This window comes from Diadema antillarum, unplaced genomic scaffold (assembly GCF_040938485.1).
Source record: "Diadema antillarum isolate AM-2024a unplaced genomic scaffold, OU_Dant_1.0 seq00000503_RagTag, whole genome shotgun sequence".
Lineage (NCBI taxonomy): Eukaryota > Metazoa > Echinodermata > Echinoidea > Diadematoida > Diadematidae > Diadema > Diadema antillarum.
Genome location: NW_027271460.1, coordinates 1,141,264 through 1,169,194, shown reverse-complemented (window position 1 = coordinate 1,169,194; position 27,931 = coordinate 1,141,264). Strand labels below are relative to the sequence as shown.

Genomic DNA, 27,931 nt, shown 5'->3' with positions numbered 1-27,931 from the left:
AGGACGCGTGCCGCTGAAGGTCAGCCTGCATTCACAGAGGATGGCGGCTGTTGGAACAGCACCATATTATTTCTTCATATTAATTCCCAGGCCCTGAGGCGTGTTAGATTTGATATTCCGTGCCACAGAGAGGAAATTTGGCCATTGATTTTTAACACTTCGCTCATCATGAATGCAGACTTACCCCGTTCTCCTTGAGCTCAAAGAGTCTTCGTAATCCATTAAAAAAAAGTAGACAGAATCAGTTATTCTCACAATATATCAGAGAGCTGTTTTAGCAAAAATTTCTTCTTATTTTTCTATCATGTTCATATAAACTGTTAAGTTGCTATATATCAATTCTCCATGATGATTTATATGTTTGAGAATTCATTCTTTTTCCAGACAACTTCAGATGGGTTTTTGAGCTTCAAACTTTTGTTGTTATAGAAGCCAGAAGAAGATCCAATTGTGATTATTCTTTCTTGATTGAGAAAATTCAGAACCTTTTATAATAGGCAACAATGTTTCATGTTTTCAGTCTATCAGTGATTTGGTCTAACTATGTTGAGTTGATTGAATATGTGATATAGATATAATTTGCTTTTGATGATATAATACAAACAGCCTTACACTGTTAATTAAAATTCAACTTCTTTTCCTCCTCATTAATCAATGATGGAGTTCACTGATATTATCACAGTTGGAAAGAGAAGTAACCAAGTATTTAGCCTGTTGCTTCTAAGTTAATTTCCATTCATTTAATATAATAAATAATCTGGTTTCCCTGAAGGTTGATTATATTTGTTAGCCGAATTTCACAGTAAACCATCTTTGATGAGTCCGTAGAGGACGGACTGATTTGCAACAACACACATTTCTCATAGACACCTGCCTGAGTATACTTGGGACTCATCCTCAATGGGTTAAGAATCTTTGTGAAATAGATGCAACGGTAGCATATACTCGCATACTGCACTGTTGAGAAGGCAAAGTGAAGTTCTGACTCAAGACCGATGTTAATGTAAAAAATATATATATATATATATTTTTTTTTTTCTTTCTTGCAGTAATGGATGTGAAATACGGTACTTCAGAGTCGGTGGAAAAATTGGAGGAGCTTGCAGCAAAACATCGCCATCGTCGAGACATCCTAACAGAGACAAAATATATCGAGATGGTCATCGTTAATGATGATAAAGAGGTGTGTAGCTCTTCAGGACAAAAGTCTTTAAAATTATCGTATATCAAAAGACTATCACCCATGCCAACAAGACTTTGTCTCTAGATCTTAGGCAAAGTAAAATAAACACAAAGATTAAGACAAAGAAATGATCATTTATAACAAGAGATAGATATTGAGGGGTGGTTGTAGGAATATGATGGCACTTCTCTATAGAAGTGCTCTTAAATTTTCAATGCATGTTTGCTATCAGAGCTACAACAGATATTGTTTGGCTGCTTTGTTACTTCTAACATATTTGATTGATCACAGCCTTTTCATTCCTTATATTATATCTTTACTGTTGAAAAACAAATATATTGTATGTTACATTTCCCTTTGTCCTTATAACAAAAACTGAACTACAAATTACTTGAACTTGTTCAGATGATGTAACCAAATGTAAGTCTATGTAAATGTTGTGGTTCATGTCGTATGTTTTCATCTGTTTTTACCCCACCAGCTACAATTCAGAAGGAATGATATCAACGCGGTGCGACAGAGGAGTAAAGACCTTGCAAATGCCATGGACATGGTAAATAAGACCCATTTTCAATCATTTACATATATCTCTTTTAGTGCATAGGAATTAATCAGGCCTCTCACTTTTCGTGTATTTCAGTTGTTTCCCAAGAATGTGTTGTTACATAAAATAAGATTTAAGTTTACATTGTCTAAATTCTCTGAGAGCACTGCTTTCAGTATGGAAACCTAAAGTGAATCAGTGTAATGTGATAAATCTTAGCTAAATATGGTCAAAATTTCTTTTACTCAATTTTTTTTAAATGATTGACCATTAGTAAATCGCTACTCTGTTCGATGACGTCAAGATTTCATATGAACGGATCAGATGTTGTGATTGATTAATTAAGGGGCTAAATATTCTTTTTATGTTGGAGTGGGATAGTAGGGGTAGGAAACAGAGTAAATGATAGATTATAAAAAAAAAAACTGTCAGCACACCATTAAATCTTTTTGTTGAGTTGTTTTTATTACAGCTGACTAAAAAACTGCCATACATCGATGTTAATGGCCGAAGTTGATGAAAGGCAATTTGGATCAGATGTTATGAATGGATTTGTCAATCGATTGCGATGCTCAATCTTTTTGTAAAGTGTCTGTTTAATAAGAAATAATGGAAGACATGTGAATGTAAACTGCAAGTAGACAAAGGTAATAGGATTGTGTATGTTTTGAAAACTCAGTTTGTCAAGAAAAACTGAAGTAAGTCTACATAGTCAAACTCTGTTTATCTGACATAATTTCAAACATCACAGTTGTACAGGCAACTCAACATACGGATAGCCCTGGTTGCCCTGGAAGTGTGGAGGTCTCCACTGATAGATGTTACATCGGATGCCCAATCTAACCTGGTCAAGTTCCAAGACTGGCGAAGAACAGACCTCATACACAGAATTCCAAATGATAATGCCCAGCTCATTACGTGAGTGTCAATGCTTTAGCATTATTATTAGTAGTAGTAGAAGAAGCAGTAGTAGTAGTAGTAGTAAAAGAAGTAGTAGTAGTAGTAGTAGTAGTAGTAGTAGTAGTAGTAGTAATAGTAGTAGTAGTAGTAGTCGTAGAAGTGGTAGTAGTAGTAGTATAAAGTAGTAGTAGTAGTAGAAGTAGTAGTAGTATAAAGTAGTAGTAGTAGTAGTATAAAGTAGTAGTAGTAGTAGTAGTAGTAGTAGGTGAGTTGCTAAACATCGAGTTTCGAGTTTCGAGTTTCGAGCTTCGAGTTTCGAGTTTCGAGTATCGAGTATCGAGTTTCGAGTTTCGAGTTTCGAGTTTCGAGTATCGAGTTTCGAGTATCGAGTTTCGAGTTTCGAGTTTGGAATCTCAACATCAAATTTTAAGTTGCAGATTTTCCTTAATTATTAATTGTAAAGCCAGCGATAAATCGGGAGCCTGTGTCTCCTTCTTTCTCATTGAATACTTCAAGCCTTACAGCAATAGCTTTGGAATCTGCGCTATTTTGTTATTGAATTACACTTTTACAGCAATTCCATATCAAATTTGTGATTAAGTTACGTAACAAGTGTACTGTACAGCCCTTAACATATGCAAGAACAAAAAATGGAATAGGGGAATGCCATTATAACGAGATCATCGGTCCGTCTAATTTACTTCATTATGTCGAGACAATTGTATCCTGACACATGGAATACAACCATAATTGTGCATTTATTAAAATGCCCTGGTGCAAACTGGTTACATGTATAGACGGATAATATGACGCGATATTGATGAACAGAAATTAAGTATACATGTGACGGGGAAGTGCGGACCATAGGGAATTTACTCGCGAAAAACAAAGCAAACTGTTATTTTCTAGGCTTGTTATCAAATGTTTTAGATTTGATGATGCCGTAATGATATCGCAGACGGGACCTGCCTTTCGTTACACGATTACATAGCTGCTATACCTTGACCGCCGCGTATAAAGCACCCGACTTTAAAAAGAAAAGGAAAAGAAGAGGATAAAAGAAGATGAAAAAGAATGGTGAAACTAACAGAGCTGTATCGCGCTAACCCTCCCGAAGCCGGTTGAAAGAATACTCTTTTATTTTCGGCAGTTTGCTTATGTCTTTGGAGTGCAGGTCTTTGTCAGACAGCTTCATTTATTCTGAGTATAAAATCATTATGTTTATGATCACCCTGCTCTTCCTGCTGTTATTATTGTCAGCGAGAAAGTATTTGCAATCGAGCAAGAAAGAGGTAATTAAAATTTTTCCTCATTGTCGATTCAGGAGATTCAAGCTTGGCACAAATTCGAGTTCAAACATTGTCAGCGAATTGCTGCTTTCCTAAAATAGCAATGTGACATTTTGTGATTGAATTATAAGTATGGAGCCCTTGTCTGGTGCAACATTAAATAACATGTCTCTGTGCTGTATTATAGTTTAAATAGTCTAAACTATAATCACATTGTGTAGGATAATCAGGACATCGTGACAAGAGAAAGTGGGCACTAGACCACACATTTCTGAGCACTGTGGTCACTACTGGTCATTCAAGGACTCCTCCAAGCACACGCCTGTGTTCTGACAGGTTCCGAAGTCCAGACTGTGTGGTTGTCATGACAATGCACATGATATATCATGCAAATACCAACTTCTGGTAGGAACCTACGTCATCACCCTTCTCTCTCACTCTCTACCCCTCTCTCTCTCACCTCCCCCATGCTTTATTCACTCCCGCTCTTGGTTCCAATCTCCTTCTGTCCCTGTCTCCCCTTATTCTTTTAACGTAGACCACTTTCTCTCCCTACTCCTCTCTATTGTCTTTTCTTAGAAGATATAGGGTTATTCATTTCATGCGAAATGGACTCTTCCATCTGATGAAGCAAAGTCATGCAAGTATTAACATTATGATATTTGAAAGTAATTAGTTTAAGAAAATATTTCGTGTGTTATGTGTATGAAAGTGCTTATTACACATGCGGTAAAACCAACCAAAACGAATACGCTTCAACTGAAGACTCCACAACCGCTTAAACTGCAGTATGTCGTCCCTCTAATTTAGCAAGATGGTATGTCTACCTCATCTTGCAACATTTTGGCCCAAACTTTCTCTTCTTTTGCTCCTGCTCTTCACAGAGCAAGGATGTGTAGGGCATCCCAACTTTTTACAGTCTTCACAACTTTTGATATTTCAGGTCAACCCAACTACATTGACGTGATTTAATGGCACGACGAGTACAATGTCTGCAATAAAAACTCATTTCTTGTAATGGCTCAACTAAGGCAGAGATGTACAAAACGTAGGCTTTAATAGGAATTCCTTTGGCACAAATGAACCATATTGTAAATAATGTGTGATATCTTTTATCAGTACCATTATATATACCACTATATATTTCCTTTAGAGACAGTTGCCTAGGTAATTCTTTGATCAGCAGTCATAGTAGGGAAGTTATTTAACCACTCCTTGTCAGCATGCTGTGTGTGTGAATGTTGATATTACATGCATGTAGTTTCTCTGTAGACAAAAAAGTTGGGATTGTGTTGAGTGTATTAATGCGTGTCTTGTATTGTAAGTTTGTCTTTGTCATTGAATTGTAGCTTTCCTACTATAATATTGCAACATTTTGTGATTGAATTGTGAATAGATTGTCCTGATCTTTATATTGACAGCGAAAAAGGATTTGATGTCGGGCAAGAAAGACTTAACTCGAATTTTGGCCACTTTCGAGTCTAGACTCGATAATGGCAAAAGTTCGAGTTTCAACTTTGTCATTGAATTGCAGCTTTCCTACTACAATAATGCAACATTATGTGATTGAATTGTGAATAGATTGTCCTGATCTTTATATTGACAGCAAAAAAGGATTTGATATCGGGCAAGAAGGACTTGACTCGAATTTTGGCCATTTTCGAGTCTAGACTCGAAAATGGCAAAAGTTCGAGTTTCAACTTTGTCATTGAATTGCAGCTTTCCTACTATAACAATGCAACATTATGTGATTGAATTGTAAATAGATTGTCTTGATCTTTATATTGGCAGCAAAAACGGATTTGATATCGGGCGAGAAAGACTTGACTCGAATTTTGGCCATTTTCGAGTCTAGACTCGAAAATGGTAAAAGTTCGAGTTTCAATTATGTCAAAGAATTGCAGCTTTCCTACTATAGCAATGTAACATTTTGTGATTGAATTGTGAATAGATTGCCCTGATCTTTATATTGGCATCGAAAACGGATTTGATATCGGGCAAGAAAGACGTTACGAAAGGCAGGTCCCGTCTGCGATATCATTACGGCATCGTCAAATCTAAAACATTTGATAACAAGCCTAGAAAATAACAGTTTGTTTTGTTTTTCGCGAGTCAACACTTCCCCGTCACATGTACTTTTTCTGTTCATCAATATCGCGTCATATTATCCGTCTATACATGTAACCAGTTTGCACCAGGGCATTTTAATAAATGCACAATTGTGGTTGTATTCCATGTGTCAGGATACAATTGTCTCGACATAATGAAGTAAATTAGTCGGACCGATGATCTCGTTATAATGACATGGGCCCTATTCTTTTTTCTTTTTTTTTTTTTGCTGCAAATGTTAAGGGCTGTATAGTACACTTGTTACGTAACTCAATCAGACAAATTTGATATGGAATTGCAGTAAAAGTGTAATTCAGTAACAAAATAGCGCAGATTCCAAAGCTATTGCTGTAAGGCTTGAAGTATTCAAAGAGAAAGAAGGAGACACAGGCTCCCGATTTATCGCTGGCTTTTCAATTACCAATTAACGAAAATCTGCAACTTGAAATTTGAAATTGAGACTCGAAACTCGAAACTCGATACGCGATACTCGAAACTCGAAACTCGAAACTCGATACTCGAAACTCGATACTCGAAACTCGAAACTCGATACTCGAAACTCGAAACTCGATACACGATACACGATACTCGAAACTCGAAACTCCAAACTCGAAACTCCAAACTCGAAACTCGAAACTCGATACTCGAAACTCGAAACTCGAAACTCGAAACTCGAAACTCGAAACTCGAAACTCGAAACTCGAAACTCGAAACTCGAAACTCGAAACTCGAAACTCGAAACTCGAAACTCGAAACTCGAAACTCGAAACTCGAAACTCGAAACTCGAAACTCGAAACTCGAAACTCGAAACTCGAAACTCGAAACTCGATGTTTAGCAACACACGTAGTAGTAGTAGTAGTAGTAGTGGTAGTAGTAGTAGTATAAAGTAGTAGTAGTAGTAGTAGTAGTAGTAGTAGTAGTAGTAGTTCTTCTTTTTTTTTGAAGAAGAAGAAGGAGTAGTAGTAGAAGCAGCAATAGTATTAAATGAGTTGTAGTTGTAGTATTTATAGCAGAAGTAGTACCTAGTAGTTTGATTTGTAGTTATTGTAGTTTTATAATAGTAGCATCAGTAGTCTGATTTCTGTCTTATTTTGACATGTTTCCTTCTGCAGGGGACAGATATTCACAGACTCCATTGTTGGGATGGCTGAACATGGTAAGATGTGTACCGAAGACAAGTCGTGTGGTGTTAGCACGGTGAGTTGATATGATTTCATTTCAGTCAGTACTTACACTCTTGTCAGTTTTTTTGCCACTTCAGAAAATGAAAATGGAGATCATCTCATCATTAGCACCTCTAGAGGTGCAATGCAGTGATATCTGTCACATACAACTGTATTAGGACCAGCTGCTTTCTAGGTTTTGATGCACAACTCTGCCTGTTATTCAAGCACTAGTGTAAAAAGGAGACATACAATGTAAAGTTGAATAAGGCACTAGAAATGTGTAGTCTAACCAGACTGGCTGGCTACCAACAAGTGTTAATACTGCAGATTTTCAGGAAGGTGAAAAAAAAAGAGTTGTGCACGACATATTTTGTAAAAGTAATGGAAAATATGTTGGCATGGTAACAGGACATTAGTTAATGTTTAGTATTCTCAGCAGTGTAGGGCTACCAGTGTAGGACTACTAGTGCAGAACTGTTAAGCGAAGGTATTATTCGTCACCGGTAATGTTTCTAGTCTTTACAGATTGTAAGCATTACTACCTGTACATGAAGTAGCAGTTATTTTAAACCATTATCATCATTTTCATAATATTTTATCTTCCCTGTAGGACCTTGAGCTTCCTTTAGCACGTCAAGCAGTCATAATCACCCATGAAATTGGCCACAATCTAGGCTTCTTCCACAACACTCCGGCCTGCACCTGTCCCGATACATCTTGCATCATGGATGAAAGTCTAGCGTGAGTTACCGTGACATCAAAGAGAGTTTCTATGGCCTGCTGGATCATCGTGTGTTTTTTCCTATTTTGTTTTGTTTAGTTGTAGCTGTTTCATGCATCATATCTTTTGACAGCACTTGAGAAAATAGCCTTCAGTTGTTGTTGTTGTTTTTGTGTATTTTGCTGAGTGATAAAAGTTTACATGATCAGAAACTCAGGGACATAGCTCTTTAATAAGATACTGAAAATGTGTGTGACTGACTTTTATTTAAACAATGTGAGTATAGTTATTGCTATATTCCTCCCGTGTTTGCTTGTTTTATGCATTAGGGATGAAATAATTTCAAAAGAAGCATGTTACAGAATATCTGAAAATATTACCTCTAAAGTTTTTGTCATATCAAGTGAACAGTAGTAATGTATGATTGCAGATTACATGGCATCAATTAGACAATCTGAGTGGTATTCATGTGATAAATGTTGCTACCATTGTAAGCTACTAATACAGGAAATGTATTTTTACAACATATCCACCTGAACATTTTCAAAAATACATTTCTGGTTATGTGAACAGTAATTGAATATCATTGTATTGTGCTATTCAGTGATTAATGGCTGCTGTAACTTTCAACTAAGCAGCTGCTACTTTGCAAGTTGAGGTCATTGCAAATTTTCTTCTTGTGAAGTCTGTTTTGCAAGGTATTGAGAGAAATGGAGGGGGTGGGAGATTGTGATTTGCATGGAATAGCTTTTAAGATGTCATCTAATTTTGTTACCCCTGGGTCAATCTTTCTTCTACCCTCCAGTGAGCCTCCGTCCACTATGTTCTCTAGCTGCACCAGGGATACCCTGGAAGACGTGCTGATGAAGGGGTATGGGGTGTGCCTCCTAGACTACCCTAAGAGCTTCTATGGAGGACCGGTTTGTGGCAACCGCTTCCTTGAGGAAGGGGAAGAGTGTGACTGTGGTACCCCTGAGGTAGGAACCTAACCTCACCCACAACCCCCCCCCCCCCAAAAAAAAAAAACAGAACAAAAAAAACAACAAAAAAAAAAACCACAACAAAAACAAACAAACAAACAAACAAACAAACAAACAAACAAACAAACAAACAAACCACAGAGACAACAAACTACAAAAAAAAAAACAAGCAGGCTGTCACTGTAATGATCAGATAGTTTGAACTTGAGGTATTCATAAAGAATCTGCCAAGTTCCATCAGGTTCTGATAAACAGAGGATTAGATGAGTATTTTAGATGGTGGTAGTCTAGATCTGTCCCTGAAGGAGTTTGTTACATCATTTCTATCCTTTGAGACCAAAATACTGCCCTCTAAAACCCAAAAGTGTGTCACCATGTGTCACATGTCACTGCAAAGCTGCTTCAGAGTTTGCAACAAAGCATTGAACGGTTGGCACACAGAAGTTCTTGTGCACAGATGTGATAGATCTTCAATTTGGACTCTTTACAGTAGAGTTTGATATATTTATTTTGTGGCCTGATATTGATGTAGTGATTATCCTACATCCAGTCTGGGGTGTGATACTTTATTTGCTGGACTGTTGGGATAAACCGGATCGGGCCTACTCAAGCATTCACAACATTTCTAATGTATGCTTTATCCTTGATGAAACCACTCATGTGTCTTAAGCTAATTTGTGTTCTTGGAGATACATGTATTCTTTAACTTTCGGTTCAAAGGCAACATCCTAGTTAGGGTTGTAGATAAACAAGATGATGATACATGTATTTAGGCCCTATATGATGTTTTGGAAAACAATGCTGTGATTACAATAGGAGATTCAGGCTTCTATCAACCTGAGATGATTTTCTGGCTAGCTTTCATCCATTCCTGTGAAGTTCAAGTGATTGCACCATTTCTCTAGCACTGCCTGCCTGTTTGTTGATCATTGGTAGAAGTTAACCCTATTCTAACTGAGCTATTTGAGACCAAGTTTTTACGGGGGGGGGGGGGGTCAATTTGATCCCCCTTTCAGATCTCGGCCGCCAATCGCGCAATCGCCGCAAAATTTTGCCTGCACATAGAGCCGGATTGCAAATACAAGATTATATGGTCATACAATAGAAACAATTTGATTTTATAGTTTTTAATAGATTAATTATGCAAATTTATGCATGAAATCATATTTTCACCTATAACTCCATTAAGAAGATTGAAGGATTGCTAAATTTTTGCTTCAGAGTTCCTCAAGACATATCAAACAATTTTCTTAGAAAAAAATAGCGCAATCAAAATCAGTTTCTTTTGTTTTGTATTGTGTTTTTAATTTCTTATGTAGTTTATTGTTTTTTCGACCTTTTGTTTTCTATTGTTTTTTGCCAAAATTTGTTGCAGGCACTTTTCCAAGCTGAGCTGATTGATTAATTTTAATGGTTAAAAGTTGAAATAATCTAATTTATATCAATTAAACAAAAAAACACAATTTGCATTGGATTTGCACACAAAATCATGAATTTGAGCTGTTTTGGGGTTGACATGCATATGCAAAACATTGCGTAACTTCAGAACGGTGTACCCGGACGTCGCAAATTTGGTCTCAAAATATGCGGAGACTTCAATGAAAAAAGTCATGAAATGCCGCGGCAAAATCTTTGCGCGTTGCGGAATCGTGGCGCAAAATGTAGGGGGGGGGGTAATTTAACCCCCCCCCCCCCCCCCAGTTAGAATAGGGTTAAAGGTTGGTAAAAGCCTGAATTTCTTATTGTATGATCTCCCCAACTGATGAAAGTTTTCTGCACCAATGCTGTGATTGTAAAGATAGGTTATCTTTGCAATGTGCACTCCACCAGGAATGTGACACAAAGTGCTGCATTGCCGAGACGTGCCGTTTCCATGTCAACGCAACCTGTGCCGCTGGTCAGTGCTGTGATGAATACTGCCAAATGAAGTCTAGAGGTGCCCTGTGCCGTGATACTTTTAATGAGTGTGACTTACCAGAATACTGCACTGGGATGTCAGCAGAGGTAAGATGTGGGCACCATTTTATGAAAGTATTCAGCCCTGACAAGTTGTCAGTCTCTGACAATCACCATAGTAACAGTCAGTACCAGAGCCTTAGACACTAACACACAATCTTTTGTAGTAATTTCTTGTTGAGGAAAGTCAGCATATAGTTCACTTGCTCATTTAATACATCAGGGGGATGTTTCATAAAGTTGTTCTTAAAGTTACCAACGACTTATGAGCAACTGGTAATCAGTTCTTGTGCTGAATTATAGAAATTCCAATAAGTATTGCATATCAGAACTGATCACCAGTATCTCTTAAGTTGTTCGCAACTTTACGAACAGCTTTATGAAACAGGGCCCCCGTCGCAGTAACCTCATACATATGGTTTGTTACTGTATTTTGTTTAATACCATAGTTGATGTCACTGTTAGTCTTTCATGTGGTAGAGTAAAAAATGCATTTTCATTCAAGCCCTTTATTATTCACATGTGATTGCTTGTTTTTTTTCTTGGTATTGTTGTCCACTCCTACATCATAACCTCTAGTAGTCTCCTCATCCAGCGGTTCCAACACCAAAACTTAAAAAAATCATAACTTTTGCATCGATTGTCCGATTTTCTTCAAACTTTCACTGATGTGTTCTACTAATGTTGCTGCTTTCACTCAATCCACATTGCTCTTGGGGTTTATCTTCCCTTTAACAAATTTAATTTGTAGAGGGAGACAAATTGAAGAAACTCACACGTGAGGTTGTTTGTGTTCTTGATAATTTCGAATCAATTGCTCCACGCAGTCTCCGTTATTACTATTATCCAACAAGACAAGTGTCAGACTCTTCAATGACAATCGTTGATTTGGAAATGTCAATCGTTCCTTAAACTTCCACGAGTTGTCGATCCACAATGAAGTAGAACAGAACTGCCCCTACTACGCCCTACCCAAACCACTAGACATTTTATATTTTTGAAGAAAATTGCCTACAAAACAGACACAACTCATTACAAACACAAAAGTTATACAGTAAAAATTAGGTAAAACATTTACCTTTATATGCGACCATCCTGATATGACCTTAAGTGTGATGCTCGTTATTCCGAAGGTTCGTTATTCCAAACCACACAAATTTCCTAATCTGAAAATAACATACATTATTCCCGAGATGCATTGGTATAACCTTCTTATCATTAACCTTCGGAGTAACGAAGCCTACTTCATTTTAGGATTAACGAATCTTCGGCATTGCGAACATTACTTCATTTTCAGATATCTGAAGACTAGTATAAAGCGAATTATATTCCACATACTAAGAATGTTGCAGTAGGATTGGTCCAGAGCTGGTCACGAGATGAAGCGTGGTTTTGCCCATCAAATCACCTGAGAAGAAAAGTTCGTTACACTCTATGTTGATAGTCCCTTTTATATCCCTCACAAATTGCTTCTCGTCCTCTGATTGGTCGACAGCGCTGTAAACAACAAAACATAATTCTACCATACAAATCCGCGTATGACTATTCTCCCTAGGGAAATACATGTAGTACAAAAACTTTAACCGGCTGGTGATTTTCGCGCCTTTTTTGCTTCGCGTCGCGACGCGAAATATTTGACGTGTAAATGAATGGGTATCGCAGCACCTTCGCTTCGCGAGAGATTTCATCTACAAATGCATGGGTATCGCGGCGCCTTCACTTCGCGAGAACCACAAGGCACGCATACTGTAGACAATACACTCAGTACGTGTAACGTTAGAGAAAATAAGAGACTCAGAGAGACTCTTATAAAGCCCTTATTCTACCTAAAAAGATGCTCATGGCATTGTGGAATAGAATATTACCTTACAACAGAGTAGGTGATATCGTAGATCTATAAATAGTCAACAAGGGCTCTTCGACGTACCGACGTAGGCCAAACATCAGATCTATTCTAAATAATCTAACGTTGGTTAGGCCTCATTTGGCACTGGGTTTGAAGATGCATGTCGTAGAGATAATGGAAGATCGTTCCAAGGTTTTGGGGCAATGTATGAGAAAGTATGATCTCCTAACTACGGTATGCTAGATTTCCTATGCCTATATCCCAGTGTAGGACTGTCTAATTTTGGGGAGTTCATGCTTCGTCGCTTGAAATTTGCTTAATTGGTCTCGCAGTTCACTAACTCGAGCGACCTACCCAAAAGATGTAGACAAACTGCAGTAGATAGTAGGCCTGCTTAATTATTTCTAGCGTAAGTTAGTTAAGCCTAGTTCTACCTGTCTAAAAGTAGTTCCCGTAATCTCATCCTAATAATCATTAGACTGTGTCTAACGAGTTAGAGTCTAACTTGTTAATGTTAACTGTTACGAATCACACGAATTTACAGTATCGATGCTAACTGCTAGAATTTTTCCAGTGCCTAATCTAACCTTAGACTCGCTGTTACTGAATGTTCTACCCAAATTTACAATGTATACTTGCATTTTTAACAGGAAAGGATAGTCCATATTCATGTACAGACAGCTAGAAAACGCTAGAAAGACGACAGAAAACACAATCAACTGCAGCTCACAGTCACATCGTTGATCAGTTCGAGCATGCACGTCACCGTACGTACCGCATCGATCAACGTGTAGCGTACTTGTGGACAGATCGGATAGGCGTATTGCATGTATGAAGCGCGTAGTGAGTTTGCAGTTTGCGCATGTTTACCAGTACGTTGTACAGCAATGCACCGAGTACTGTAGCAACTCTTAAATTCATTGAGAGGGATATAAAACAAATATACCAGGCCAATTTTTCGAGGCACCGGTTGAAACTATGTGCCTTCGGTGACTTCAGTAGCACTATTTTCTTCGGGGCTGCCCTCCTCAGAAAATAGTGCTACTGAAGTCACCTCATGCACATAGTTTCAACCAGAGCCTCTGAGGCCTGGTATATTTGTATACAAATGATGCACAAGATAGAGTGCGTTAGTGGAGAGGTATAGCGCACTCGAGGGCATTTACAATTGTGAAACATGCACTACATTGTAAATACCCGAGAGTGAGCTGCATCCACTAACGCCACGAAATAATCCTGTGCATCATTTGTTTTATAAAATGGGTCGAAAATTCGAAAACTAACAGCCTTTTTCAGCGTTTTTCACGTACCTTTGTGGGTCAAGACGTCCGAAGATGTTCGTCCCAAACATTTACGCACGTCGCACTCGGAAATCCCGCACAGACAGTATAAGTATGATGGGGGGTTGGGTTTGCGGACACTTAAGTTCCCGCATGAAAACTTACTTATTTTACATAGAATATGCACCCTTTACCATAAAGATTTGATATAGACTCCTCATATAGGCCTACTAGACAACATACTCTGAAAACGGCGTGAGAATTAACCTGCTAAATCGTTGGATTTGCCCTTCAAAGTGACTCCATGTACGCGCCCGGTCCCACAACGCTTGGTCTACTGTACTGTACGTATAAGAGTATACGTACGTACGCCACACATGTTCATAGGCGCCGGAAGTGGGGGGGCAGGGGGGGCGGCCGCCCCCCCCCCCCCCCCAATCCAAAAAGTGGGGGGGGCAAAACGCATTTTTGCCCCCCCCCCCAAAAAGCCCCCCCCCCCCCAAAAAAAAAAAAAAATAAACAAATAGAAATAATGATAATAAAAATAAATGAATAAACAAATAAAATAAAATAAATATGTAGATCTATATGAATAAAAGGGAAAAAATAAAGCTACAAACGGCAGCTTTTGGACTGTAAAATGTCAAAATTTTCAAGCTCGCTCGCTTCGCTCGCTCGCATCCAGCAGTTGAGCCCGATGCGCCTCCCCCTTAATTTCTAAAGCGAAAAACATAGCTACGACGGCAGTTGTTGGACTCTAGAATGTCAAAATTTTCAAGCTCGCTCGCTTCGCTCGCTCACATTGAATCGTTATGCCATTCTCCTAATGTTGCTGACAGTAATTGCCAGTAGTTGCGCCCGATGCCCCCACCCCTTAATTTCCAAAGCGAAAGATAAATATAGCTACAAACGGGAGTTTGGGGACTGTCAGAATGTCAAAATTTTCAAGCTCGCTCGCTTCGCTCGCTCACATTGAATCGTCATGTCACTCTCCTAATGTTGCTGCCAGTAATTGCCAGCAGTTGCGTCCGATGCCCCCCCCTTAATTTCCAAAGCGAAAGATATAGCTACAAACGGGAGTTTTGGGACTGTAAAATGTCAAAATTTTCAAGCTCGCTCGCTTCGCTCGCTCGCATTGAATCGTCATGTCACTCTCCTAATGTTGCTGCCAGTAATTGCCAGCAGTTGCGTCCGATGCCCCCCCCCCCCCTTAATTTCCAAAGCGAAAGATATAGCTACAAACGGGAGTTTTGGGACTGTAGAATGTCAAAATTTTCAAGCTTGCTCGCTTCGCTCGCTCGCATTGAATCGTTATGCCATTCTCCTAGTGTTGCTGCCAATAATTGCCAGCAGTTGCGCCCGATGCGCCCCCATTTATTTCAAAGCGAAATATGTATATAGCTACAATTAAAACTCCAGTTTTGGAACAGTAGAATATCAAAATTTTCAAGCTCGCTCGCTTCGCTCGCTCGCATTTTATTGTTATACCATTCACCTTATGTTGCTGACAGTATCTAATTTGTCGATCGTTTCACACCATCATTCCATAATCCATGTAAGGAAAACTTACAATGTTCCTCAATGACTGCGTTGTTGAATGTATCACATTCCGTAATGTATTGTAGTCCCATTATTGCTCACGCACACACGCACAAGCATACAGACCGTCAAAATTACTTTATAGTTCCCCCCATGTTTCGACCCACCGTACGCCACTTTACATATAATAATAATAATATATATATATATATATATATATATATATATATAATAGATGTGTGTGTGTGTGTGTGTGTGTGTGTGTATGTGTATATTGTGTAACATATGCATGGTCTAATCTTGAGCCCCCTCCAATGTTTGCCCCCCCAATCCAAAACTGCTTCCGGCGCGCCTGCACATGTTATGCACCCCTCAGAAAATAGTGCTACTGAAGTCACCTCATGCACATAGTTTCAACCAGAGCCTCTCGGGCCTGGTATATTTGTATATTATTTCGCTGATCTCCACACAGTCCACACAGTGCTAACGCAAGATGAGTACGCGCGAAATAAAAGTACGTCGCACTGTGGACTATCAAGTGACCTAGGTAACTTGATAGTACACAGTGCAACGCACTTTCACTTCGGTGCCGCGCGGTGCGCGCAGCAAATTCGTTGTTTTGTCCTCTACGCGCACACGTAGCCTAAGCCCTAAGGATACCTAGAGACGGCTAAAGCGGTTTCAGATGTGGAATAAAATGGGAATTTCTAGGACCCTAGATGTGGAATATAAAGCAAATAATCAACTTTTAGTTTCAGGCAATGACACAAACTATCATTTCCTCGGCGATCCGAATGCGTACGCTATCTTTCCTCAGCTACGCTTCGGAAAGATAGCTACATCCAGATCGCCTCGGAAGTGATAGATTGTCCTATCACCTTCACCAACGTTGATTATTTGCTTACCATATACTTCATTTTTGGATTAACAAGACTTTCGTATAGCGAGCCTTTCTTCATTTTACAGCCTAACGAGCCTGCGGAATAACGAACATATCCTCTGCAAACTGTAGTGACAAGAGATCATCATGTATGCCATGTTTGAAATTGTTTCAAAATGAACATTGGAACTAAGTTGATACTTCATTGCTATCAATTTGCGATTATAGGCAAATCAAGTCATTCTTTTTTTTTTTGCATCACACATCTCTGTATGCTGCTGTATGTCTTTATCCTTGTAATCCGGACTTTAGTAATTACGTTTGATATTTTGTTTTACATCCAAAACTAATTCGATGGCAAGTGCCTATACGAAAAAAAAAAGTCCAGCCCATTAAAAATGAAGCAACAGCAATCAAGTTTGTGTACATGTAAAGCCTCCCAGCGTGATATTTTCATAAACTCATTTTTACACAATGACAAAGGAATTATCAGGTCACATAAGGTTTCTATTATATTATGCTTTTCTGACTCTTTAGTCACAAACTGTAAGCCAGTGATTTTTTTTTTTTTCGTTAATAGCCTACTTATGCGACATTCTGAAATGATTACGTCTTTCTCTACTCTCGGTATTCTTTGACAATAATTGAACTGTAACCACCCAAGTCTCAATTCAAAGGCAGAAACCTATTAATTATGAAAACACAAGAGGAATTTTTAAACAAAAGCAAACAAAATATAAGAACGAAAGAAGTAAAGACTTACTGAGATATGGAGGTGGTATATTGTCCTCGCCACAGCTCCAGCCATTGACCGTGTCAGATGACTTATGACAGTCGACCCACGCCCTACTGGAGCCCTTGATGCTGAGAATGTAAGCCTCCTGAGCGGCCGATGTGATCAGAAGGAGTGATGCTCCTTTTAACGAGCAGTTCCTTCTTGCGTCATCATAAGTTGCCAAAGATGGGTGGATGACGTAGCAGGTGTCGTCATACCGCTTCCAACCAGCCTCGCAAGGAACTGCAAACATGTACGCACAGTGCTGACAGTGCAGTGGACGGGGTCATGGTTCTATGACATTTCATTTCATTTCATTTTATTTCATTTCATTTCTGACAAAAGTATACAACATGACATTTGCATATAAACGGAATAGAGTACAATGTAACTATGGCATATTCAAGTGAGATTTAAATGAAGATCATTTTAGTTAGTTAAAGAAATGCATATGCAAACTATAACTCAATCGTTAAAAAGAAATGATGTCGGAAATCGTTCCACGAAATATCTGCACGATGAAAGCCAAAAATAAAATGCACCCACCGTGATATGACTCCAACCCTAATCCTAATCTTTACATCAAACAAAACTTGAACTCTATCACATACTCTAACTCTAACCCAACGTGCTGCAATAAAGAAAGTAATACCGGAGCAGGAGCAATTACGATGTCGTATCGCGGCTGATTCAATATACCACTCTTACTAGAACCAATATATCATTGATAATATATTTTCATTATTGAAAATAAGTCAGATGACTGAAATTTTGTATTTTGACTAATAAAAATTTGCACTGCCTTATTGTACCACTCGCAGGGACGGATCCAGGAATTCCGTAAAGGGGAGGCGCCTTACAAAATAAAGGCAGCTCACGAGCCCCCCCCCCCCCTTTTTATTTCTCTTGTTTTAACCAAAAAAATAAAAATAAAGAGGGGCGCCCAGTACATTCCCTCTGGATCCGCCACTGACTCGTAAATATTTTGCTGTGAAAAGACCTCTACAGTGCAGGTAATAATGCAACGGGAAATAAAGCTGTCATGATTTAAAAGAAAAATCTTAGAAGATGCTTTCTCAACTTGAAAACCTTGATTCAGTCCCATTTGTAATCATTTTGTCAGCAGCTGCAAAACCGGTGTAGACGTTCATAGGTCTATGACATATATATATATATATATATATATATATATGTGACTTGTTTGAGCGGTTTCCTTTTGCATTGACATGTCTAAGCTATATGAGACAGGTTAACATCTGCACTTTAATAGTGGTAAAAATCTGGGAAAAAACGCACACACATAAAAATCCTTATCAAGTACTTCTCCCCCAGCTTTTTAAAAAATCTGTTATTTTTGTTGATGATGATAATGATGATGATGATGATGATGATAGTGATGTTGTTGTTGATGATGATGATAATGATGATGATGAAACAACATAATCATATAACACCATTTGTATGTAGAAACCACAATCAGACTCTTATCTTTGTTCAAATTTGAATGAATGGAAATTCAGTTGTCTTTATTTTCCAATATCTGAAAAATAATCTTTCAAGAGTCATAACAGAGACATGAAGGTGAATCATTCTTACATTATAGTTCTAGCTCGTTGATCATTTGAGCATAGTATATCCTCAAGTGAAATAATGAGTAAAAACTTAGTTTAAGAGTCTGTAGCTAATTTGCAGTCAGCTATGCAGACATGCACATGCAAGTTTAATAGCCATCTTGAATGCTGTTGTTGCATTGCTGAGCTAACAAGAAAGAATGACCAACCAACGAACAGACAACTTACTGCTTCTTGCAGTGACTATAACTTGATCAATCTGGGTGGTCACGTAGCTCTTCTAGTTATTATTTCAGTCTAAACAGTCAAATTCACAAGAAATTCACAATTATTCAGTAAAGGTAAACTCCAAGAAAACACCAATACACCAACATAAGGAAATAAAGGAAAATCGATCTATATATATAAAACCGTTTACTTGCTGAAGTATAAATTGACACAGGTTTTTCTTACCTCGCTGTACGGAAGATGCAAAGCTGTAGGATATGGATGCATTCATGACGAGACACAAAAAAAGCACCCAAAGACCTGCCACATTGGACATTGTCGGTACCACTAAACTACCGCCTCGATAGCCAGCAGTAATGGCTTTGTCAAGATTTTTCTTCTTCCCAGGTATAACCAGTGGAGTAAGGCGGCAAAGACATTAAAGATATAAGCGCAGATATGAAGAAATTGCCGGAGAAATACGCACGTTCTCAATGACGAATAATAAAAATTTAAGCGTCAGAAAGTGATATTCCTCGCGTTCACTCTGATGTTAGCGAGTTTTTGCAAGCAAGAGCGTGCCGTGTACAAAATTTGCTTCTGCGTGATGATCAAATCCGAGAAACTCCCATCCTGGGGAAAAATTAGCGTTCGGTCCCGATGCTTCTGGGCAGGAGTGAGCCAGCCAGCCAGCAAGCCAGCCAACCAGCGATCTTGTCCTTACACCTCCATCCTATTCAGGAAAGTGCAACTGCTGAGGATGGGAATCCTAGTCAAGGTCAGAGTGCGGGGACTGCCACAGCTGATTGCTTCCGCCTTTTCTCGGTCTTGCCCTTCGTGTAGCGAAAACTCTCTGGTGTATGGTGGCCCTGAAGTACGCTCAACAACAGGTCATGTGCGCCGTGAATTTTGCGACCTGGGGGGCATTTCATGAAGTATTTTGGTCGGATATTTTTCTGACAAACTGTTACAAGCTATCGAAAACCTTGCATCTATTGGCTGAGAGCCCAATTTGTCCGACAACTTGTCGGACAAAATGATTCATGAAATGCCCCCCAGGTCGCGAAATTCGCAATTTGGGACGCCAAGTTCGTGACTCGGGACGCGAATTCCGGAACGCGAAGTTTGCGACCACAGAACGCGAATTTTGCGTCCCCGGTTGCCAAATTCGTGTCCCCGGGCGCCAAGTTCGTGTCCCCGGTCTCCAAGTTTGTGTCCCGGGTCACGAACTTGGCGTCCCAAATTGCGAATTTCGCGACCTGGGGGGCATTTCATGAATCATGAAATCAGTACCACAATGCGATGAACAGAATAACATTGTGAGAAAAATATAGGTAAATTATCAACAGAGATACAAATATCTGTTACGTCACTGTGGTGAAAGGCCATTCTGACGAGTAAAATATTTAAACCGTGATATTTTGACAATGTGTACGCAGTTTTGTGGAAGTGAGTGAAATGATGAAGAAGACAATGAACTAAAGATTTTGTATATCAATGCGCTCAGCAGATCTATGAGAACACACGATGATGACTCAAGTACAGAGTAGAATCTCGCCTTAACGTAGTCTAGGTATAGTGATGATAAATACACACTGTACTGGAATTCCAACATCTATTCTCATTTGCCAAAAAAAAGGAGTATGTTGTAAATGAAAGCCCTTAAACATATTACAGTGTATTATGAGATTCTAGAGAGGCGCTAAAATCATAATTGCACTAAATCGTACTCTTCTTCTTCTTCTTCTTCTGATTAAGTCTGCCTCCTTCAATAGACTGAAGATTCTTGCAGACTGGTGCTATTTACATTATAATACAATTTATTTACAGATATTTACAAGCACATAGAAAATTTGACGAAAATACTAGCCACTGTGATCAACCGTTAGACGGTTTCGAAATGATCCCACAGATGGCGCTGAAACAATTTCTGACGACAGGGAATTCCAGTTCCTTACAGTTCTTGGGAAGAACGAATGGCGATGCGATTCAGTTCTCGAATATGGTACCCGATAGGAGTGTGGTTGCGAGGCTCTCGTTAACTGAGTAGCCTGTTTGATGATATAGTCCTGTGCTGAAAGAGGAGTGAGATTATTGTGTATTTTGTACATCATAATTAGCCTGTCATTTTCTCTGCGCTGTTCCAGAGTGGTCCAATTAAGTTCTTGTAGCATTTTGGTGACACTCGAGGTGTTATGGTAGCGATTTAAAGTGAATCGCGCAGCTCTTCTCTGGACCATTTCCACTTGGTGGATTAGGTTCTTGGTAGATGGGTCCCAAACTGTGGAAGCATACTCAACAATTGGTCGAACCAATGTTTTGTAAGCTGTGGCTTTAACATCAGAAGATTTTATGCGAAGATTGCGTTTTAGAAATGCAAGCACGTTATTGGCTTTATTGACAGTATTGTTGATGTGTTGGGTCCACTTCAAATCAGAAGTGATGGTTACACCCAAGTACTTCACGGATTCAACAGATTCAAGAGGGGCGTTATTTACTCTACATTGATTTATTTACTCTACATTGATTGGTTTTTTTGTGAACGACAAGAAATTTAGGAAGACATGAACTAAAGACCATCGCAGACTACCGCTTTCGGTTCCACGACTAAGCGACTTTGGATCTGAAATAAACAAGCGTGTTATTCTGAGGCTATTTTGGTTTATGTCGGATCCAAAGTTTGTCAGTCGTTCGACCGAAAGTCGTATGGTGTGCGGCGGCCTTAAAGGAAACAAAAACCCGTAGAGAAATGTGCATTGAGTGAAAGCAGCAACATTTTTGTAGAACACATCAATGAAAGTTTTAGGAAAATTAGACAATCGATGCAAACATTCTGAATTTTAAAGTTTTGGTGTTGGAACTGCTGATTGAGGAGACTACTAGAGGTTATGGAGTCATGTGTGGACAACAATACAAAGAAAACATGAAGGGAATTCCATAAAAATCAATTTGTCATGAAAATCACACATTCCATCAACTTCATACTAACATAGCAATCCCCCTCCCCCCCCCCCCCCCCCCGATTTCTGAAAGCGGTTAGTCAAGCAGTCAAGTGCTGTTTCATTATACTGGAAAATGATTTTTTTTTTTTTTTTGTAGAATTCCCTTTATAATTTTCTTCGTAATTTCTTTGTTGTCCACACATGACGTCATAACCTCCAGTAGTTTTCTCATCCAGCAGTTCCAGCACCAAATCTTTAAAAATTCATAACTTTTGCATCGATCGTTCGATTATCCTCAAACTTTCACAGATGATATTGTGTTCTACTAATGCTGCTGCTTTCACTCGATCCACATTTCTCTTTGGGTTTTGGTTTCCTTTAAATCTTTCAATTTGATCACGTCAGCTAGAGCATCTCATCAAATTCCCATTAGTTGATGAAAATTGCTGCCAGAGTCTTTGGAAGAATAACGTGTAGCTGAACGTCATTATCGAACTAATCATGCGTGACAATCTATGAGTGACAATTCTTTACACGGGTAAATTTCTCGAAAATTGCATTCGTGTTCTTCTGATTTTTCGTTTGTTTATTGAAAAGTTAGAAAATTTTAGCAGAAAATTGAAAATGTGCTTCATAAAAAGAAAGATGGTCTATATCCATTCCATTTAATATTCACATTCTGAGAAATTTACAGCTGTGAGGAAGATAGAATGATAAGCACAACACACACACACACACACACACACACACACACATCACCTGGACAGAACATTAATTGAAAAAGGTCCAACATTTAATAAGTTTAGGTAAATTCGATTTCCGCAGACGTCAAAACCCATTTTATACTTTATGTAGAACCATTTCTTTAGTCTCGATTAAGGCATGGTGCTTTCTTTTTCCCCTTTTCTCTTCAAAGTGTTGTAATATTCCCGCACTTTTATATTCTACTCAGCTTCTGTAAAGTTTGACTTGAAGCATTTGATTTCAACCAAACACAGTAATCATGCTTCACTGAGAAGGATCATTTTTGTCACAAAACTAAAGAAAAATCTAGTAATATTTTAGTAAATAGTAAATGATAAATAAGAGAATTACCTGTAGGCTTTAATACCTTGCTGGCTTCTCCCCTTTTCTTCACCCTTTACTTTTCATTTGATTCATAGACCAATGTTTTTGGCCAAGAGTGCCTGATTGAAAATGGAAGTGATGGGAATAATGCTACCGATTTTGTAGTTTGTAGAAAAGTACTTATTATTCATCACTGTACTTTATTGTATTACTTCCTGTATAATGTGTTTTGTGCGTTACAACACGCTACGTGTGTGTTGTATGTAAAAATGTCTGTACTTGAGTCTACATGTATAGTGAGAGCAAGCACGGAGAAAGACGTGCGAACAATCTGTAACATGTTTTCCCACGTAGACGAGTTAAATGAAGCATATAGTGAAAGTCCAGAATAAACCATGCACAGATGATAAATATCATAATGTAGTTCGTATTGATTAAAGAATGACTAAAGTTTACGATCATTAGTTTCATGTGAAATGATTAACGGTAAACATGGATGATATCTTTAAAAGATGTTAAAGTTTACCTGCAGCAGCGCCGATACTTTCTTTAAGCAAACCTATATTTAAAGGCTCATTCAATCATAGAAAACCTATTCAATCAATCATTCAATCAACAGCAGAACGACTGTTGATATGATCAGTTAGTTAAAAATTTCTGTTGTTTGAGATTCAGTTTATTTTATTTCACTACTTGTATGAATAAAGTCATTAAGATAAATCCACAACGTTCTAAACAAAATATCAAAGTACCTAAACAGTACTACGAGAAAATAGATCATTCTCCTACCTAACGTAAGATTATGATTGTAAAGTTGATTTGCAGATACCAAAGATACTTTAACTTCCTTACCTATAGTCATCTAATATTTGAGACTTTATAATTAAGTCGATAGGAGTAGATTACAATAATCCATCACCTCAGTATAAATCTGGCCATGGAATTTTTACCAAAATAATTTGCAGCATAAAAGTAGAATATTTACTGCGATCACGTACTACTTAATGTGAGTAATGAATTGAATTCATTAGTTTGTATAATTGTTTCACTCGTGACTTTGAAAGTTTCGATGTTGTTGTGAAACTAGCTACATGTTAGAAGAAAACAACAAAGTATATTCTTTATTACCGGGATCCTGATCACCTATGATGCTGGACGAATCGAACTCAAAGTCATTAGTGCGATGATTTCTGTCGCGTGAATTTTTTAATCGGCCTTCATTCATATCAAATGATATGAACATGATGTCATTATCCTAATGGATAGACAAAGAAGCATATACTATTTCCACTACAACATTAATTCTGTCAAGAGCACTTCAGCTATACACACACTGATATTCAATACATGTATATATATATATATATATATATACATAATTAATGTAAAAGGTGAAGTGGGCTCAGCCTCGTACGTGATAGGTTCTGCATTAATCTTATGTATAGGTGTGACGGAAGAATGACTGCTGGCAGATTTTGCAAAATGTTCACTTTGATTTTAATTCTCCCGAGCTTGAAAAAGACCGGTAACTCGGTCGAAAGCTCGGGAGAATTAAAGGCAAAGTGAACATACTGCAACGTCTACCAGCACTCATTCATCCTTATGACACACACACACACACACACACACACACACATATATATATATATATATATATATATATATATATATATATGTGTGTGTGTGTGTGTGTGTGTGTTCCACATTGTTATAATATTTATGTCATTAATAGCACACAACAGCGAAAATATTGAATTGGCGTTATTGCTGTACACCCCCATAATAACCATCAACACGGGAATGTTCAGTTTGATATGATTACATTTTGATGAAATGCATCCAATAATATGAAACAACAGCGAGAATATTAAATTGGCGTTACTGCTGTACACCCTCATTATAACCAACAACACGGGAATGTTCAGTTTGATATGACTGAATTTTGATGAAATGCAGCCAATAATATGAAATTAATTATGTATATTATTATTGTATTTTGTTGTATAACTACGAATCCATTGATGACGTGGCCATTGTAGACTCATGTTAGTTAGATTTATACTGTTACGAGTGCAGCCATACGAGTGAGTCATTTTCTGTATCATTTCACAGCCCTGATGAAGGTCTTCAAAAGACCGAAAGCTCGGTAATAAACCACATACGTTGATCACTAGCTACATCCAGGAATGCTCTCATCCTCGCACTGTATATAATAATAATAATAATAATAATAATAATAATAATAATAATAATAATATATATATATATATATATATAATATATTATATATGTATGTATATATACAGTATATATACATCCCTGAAGAAGAGGAAGGTTCCTCGAAAATTCGGATTATTCATTAAATCAAGATTGGCTATTAATGCATTCCCTGCATTCCTCTGTTGTGACTTTATTATTGCTATTTACAGTATATATATATATATATATATATATATATATAATATGCATATATATATATATATATACAGTACAGAAACGTAATAAGAAAATTGGTCTGCTCGGCATCTTGATGATAATAAGTTAACGAATCAGTAGAAGAAAAACGCCGTAAAAAAATAATAAATCCTAGATCTTGAAGATCTTAAAAACGGAGCATAGCTCTCAAATACTGAAAGGCGAGGTCACACTCTGTGTTTTCATCTTTTAAGATTTATTTTTTTTTTTACGGCGTTTTTCTTCTACTGATTCGTTAACTTATTATCATCAAGATGCCGAGCAGACCAATTTTCTTATTACGTTTCTGTACTGTGTACATTTTCTGCTACTCTTCCGACTTTTGGCGATGAGGCCCTTTTCAGATTCACTGTTTTGGAGCCGGAGATTTGCCATGTCATCTTGCAGTCATGACTACGCGTCATTGGATGCGTCACTATGGACACTGTGCGCTACCTCCATCTGTTTAGCGCGGTGACTTCTTTGAAAGGTGAGTTTCAAAATCCGTCTGCCCATGATCAGACGTGTTTTCATGTCTGTTTCAGAAACGGGTTTGATTAAGATCTTTTGTCACACCATGGGCACTGATGAAGAGTGTGACCTTGCCTTTCAGTATTTGAGAGCTATGCTCCGTTTTTAAGATCTTCAAGATCTAGGATTTATTATTTTTTTTACGGCGTTTTTCTTCTACTGATTCGTTAACTATATATATATATATATATATATATATATATATATATATATATATATATATATCAGTGCGAGAAGAAGAGCGTTCGTGGACGTAGCTAGTGATCAACGTATGTGTTTATATCCGAGCCCTGATGAAGGTTGTAAAAAGACCGAAAGCTCGGTAATAAACACATTCGTTGATCACTCGCTACGTCCACGAATGCTCTTCTTCTCGCAATGAATAAATAATGAAGGAGCTACACTGGTGCTGTACACGGTCGGGACCCCTTCTCGCACTCTGTATATACATACATAATATATATGTGTACATTTAAATTGTATATAATATATGTATAGACATTTAATTCTCCCGAGCTTGAAAAAGACCGGTAACTCGGTCGAAAGCTCGGGAGAATTAAAGGCATAGCGAACATACTGCAATGTCTACCAGCAGTCATTCCTCTGTCACACCTATATCATAATAATTGTTAGAAAGAAAATACGATGACTATTTTTTTTAAGGATGTTGGCTGAGCGGGAATTATGCTTCCAACAGGCAGATTCTCCCCTATGGAAGAGAGTTAGTCATATTGAACGCGCAAATGCATTCACGATGAGAGTGATATACAACATGGAGTTCAAGTGGAAGAGCGTATTTCCGGGCGAACTGATAGTTTATTGGCCGATACTTTTCGTTGATGCACATGATTGAGATGAGATGTTACAAGTATTATTGTTACTAAGCTCGTCTATGATAGCTGCGCAATAAAAAGATTAATACAAAGCTTAGTAACAATGATACTACTGCTGATTTCCTCCACCATTTATTTTGATTGTTATGTCAATCTTGAACAAACACTTTTTAACTTTTAACTGTGATTATATATATATACTTACCCCAAATAATTTTTGGTTTGTATATGTATGTTTGATTTGATTGATTGTATATTTATATGTTTTTTCAACTGAACTTGTGGAAATAAAAACTAAATTTAACTAATCATTTCATCGACCTTTTGGCCCTCTTGGTCTTTGTCAAGTAATATGCCACACACGAGGTCAAAATAAATATATGCGATCTACAGACACATCGATGAACAGCCTAATAGCCTGACTAGGAAGATGACCCGTGTGATGTTACGGTATTAGTTATTAGTGTATCATTATTATAAATCTGGCCACTCTCAGAGTTTACGGACTGAATCCTATTTCGCTGAAATGCCTTGAAATACAATTCTGTTTCACGTATAAACGCGGTTTCCCGAACCATAACATCTAAAGCGATTTAAAATAAGTATGATTCTACTTTGAATTTGCCATTTTTCTTACATATCATTGCTGTGTAAAGCAGAATGTACTTGATTTGTTACTTTATGTATTCTGAATTAATTGTTGTATTTTGTTATTCTGTTGCAGGGCCCCCAAGGATAACAATGTATAAACCACTGATGGGACTACACTTGGTATTAAAAATACACAATAGCTTCCAAGAAGGACGTTTCTGAAAGTTTGATATGAGCGCTCGGTCGTTGGCTGTCAGCTTGCATCAACAGAGATAGATCGCTTTACTTTTGTAATATACCACTATCTTAATGTCAGTTTTTACAGTCTCTACGATAAACCTACTTCAAGCATCAAAATGTATTGGGGACGTGACGAGTGTTGCCCAAACTATAAACAACAATTAATAAGTATTTTTGTTGTTTTTCAGCCCTTTGTTATTGTGATAAAAAGGCGCTCTATCAATCCACAAAAAGTCCTACCGTCACACATAAAGCTATACTTCTAAGCAGTCTGAATGATACCCATGAAACTGATAAAATCAACTCGTAAACAAAGAGAAATTA

At 37.9% G+C, this 27,931-nt stretch overlaps 1 protein-coding gene across 1 annotated transcript in view; it reads left to right on the top strand.

Annotated features, from left to right (window-relative positions):
* The window catches only part of LOC139733910 (disintegrin and metalloproteinase domain-containing protein 12-like), a 98,548-nt gene extending 78,757 nt beyond the window's left edge, over nt 1-19,791 (top strand). Inside the window, exons 7-14 of the mRNA XM_071644719.1 lie at nt 1,050-1,183; nt 1,665-1,736; nt 2,479-2,645; nt 7,140-7,224; nt 7,804-7,934; nt 8,720-8,891; nt 10,725-10,898; nt 19,690-19,791. Of these exons, the coding sequence (XP_071500820.1) occupies nt 1,050-1,183; nt 1,665-1,736; nt 2,479-2,645; nt 7,140-7,224; nt 7,804-7,934; nt 8,720-8,891; nt 10,725-10,898; nt 19,690-19,791 (1,037 nt within the window). The remainder of the gene's footprint in view (nt 1-1,049; nt 1,184-1,664; nt 1,737-2,478; nt 2,646-7,139; nt 7,225-7,803; nt 7,935-8,719; nt 8,892-10,724; nt 10,899-19,689) is intronic.
* Nucleotides 19,792-27,931: the final 8,140 nt, after the last annotated feature.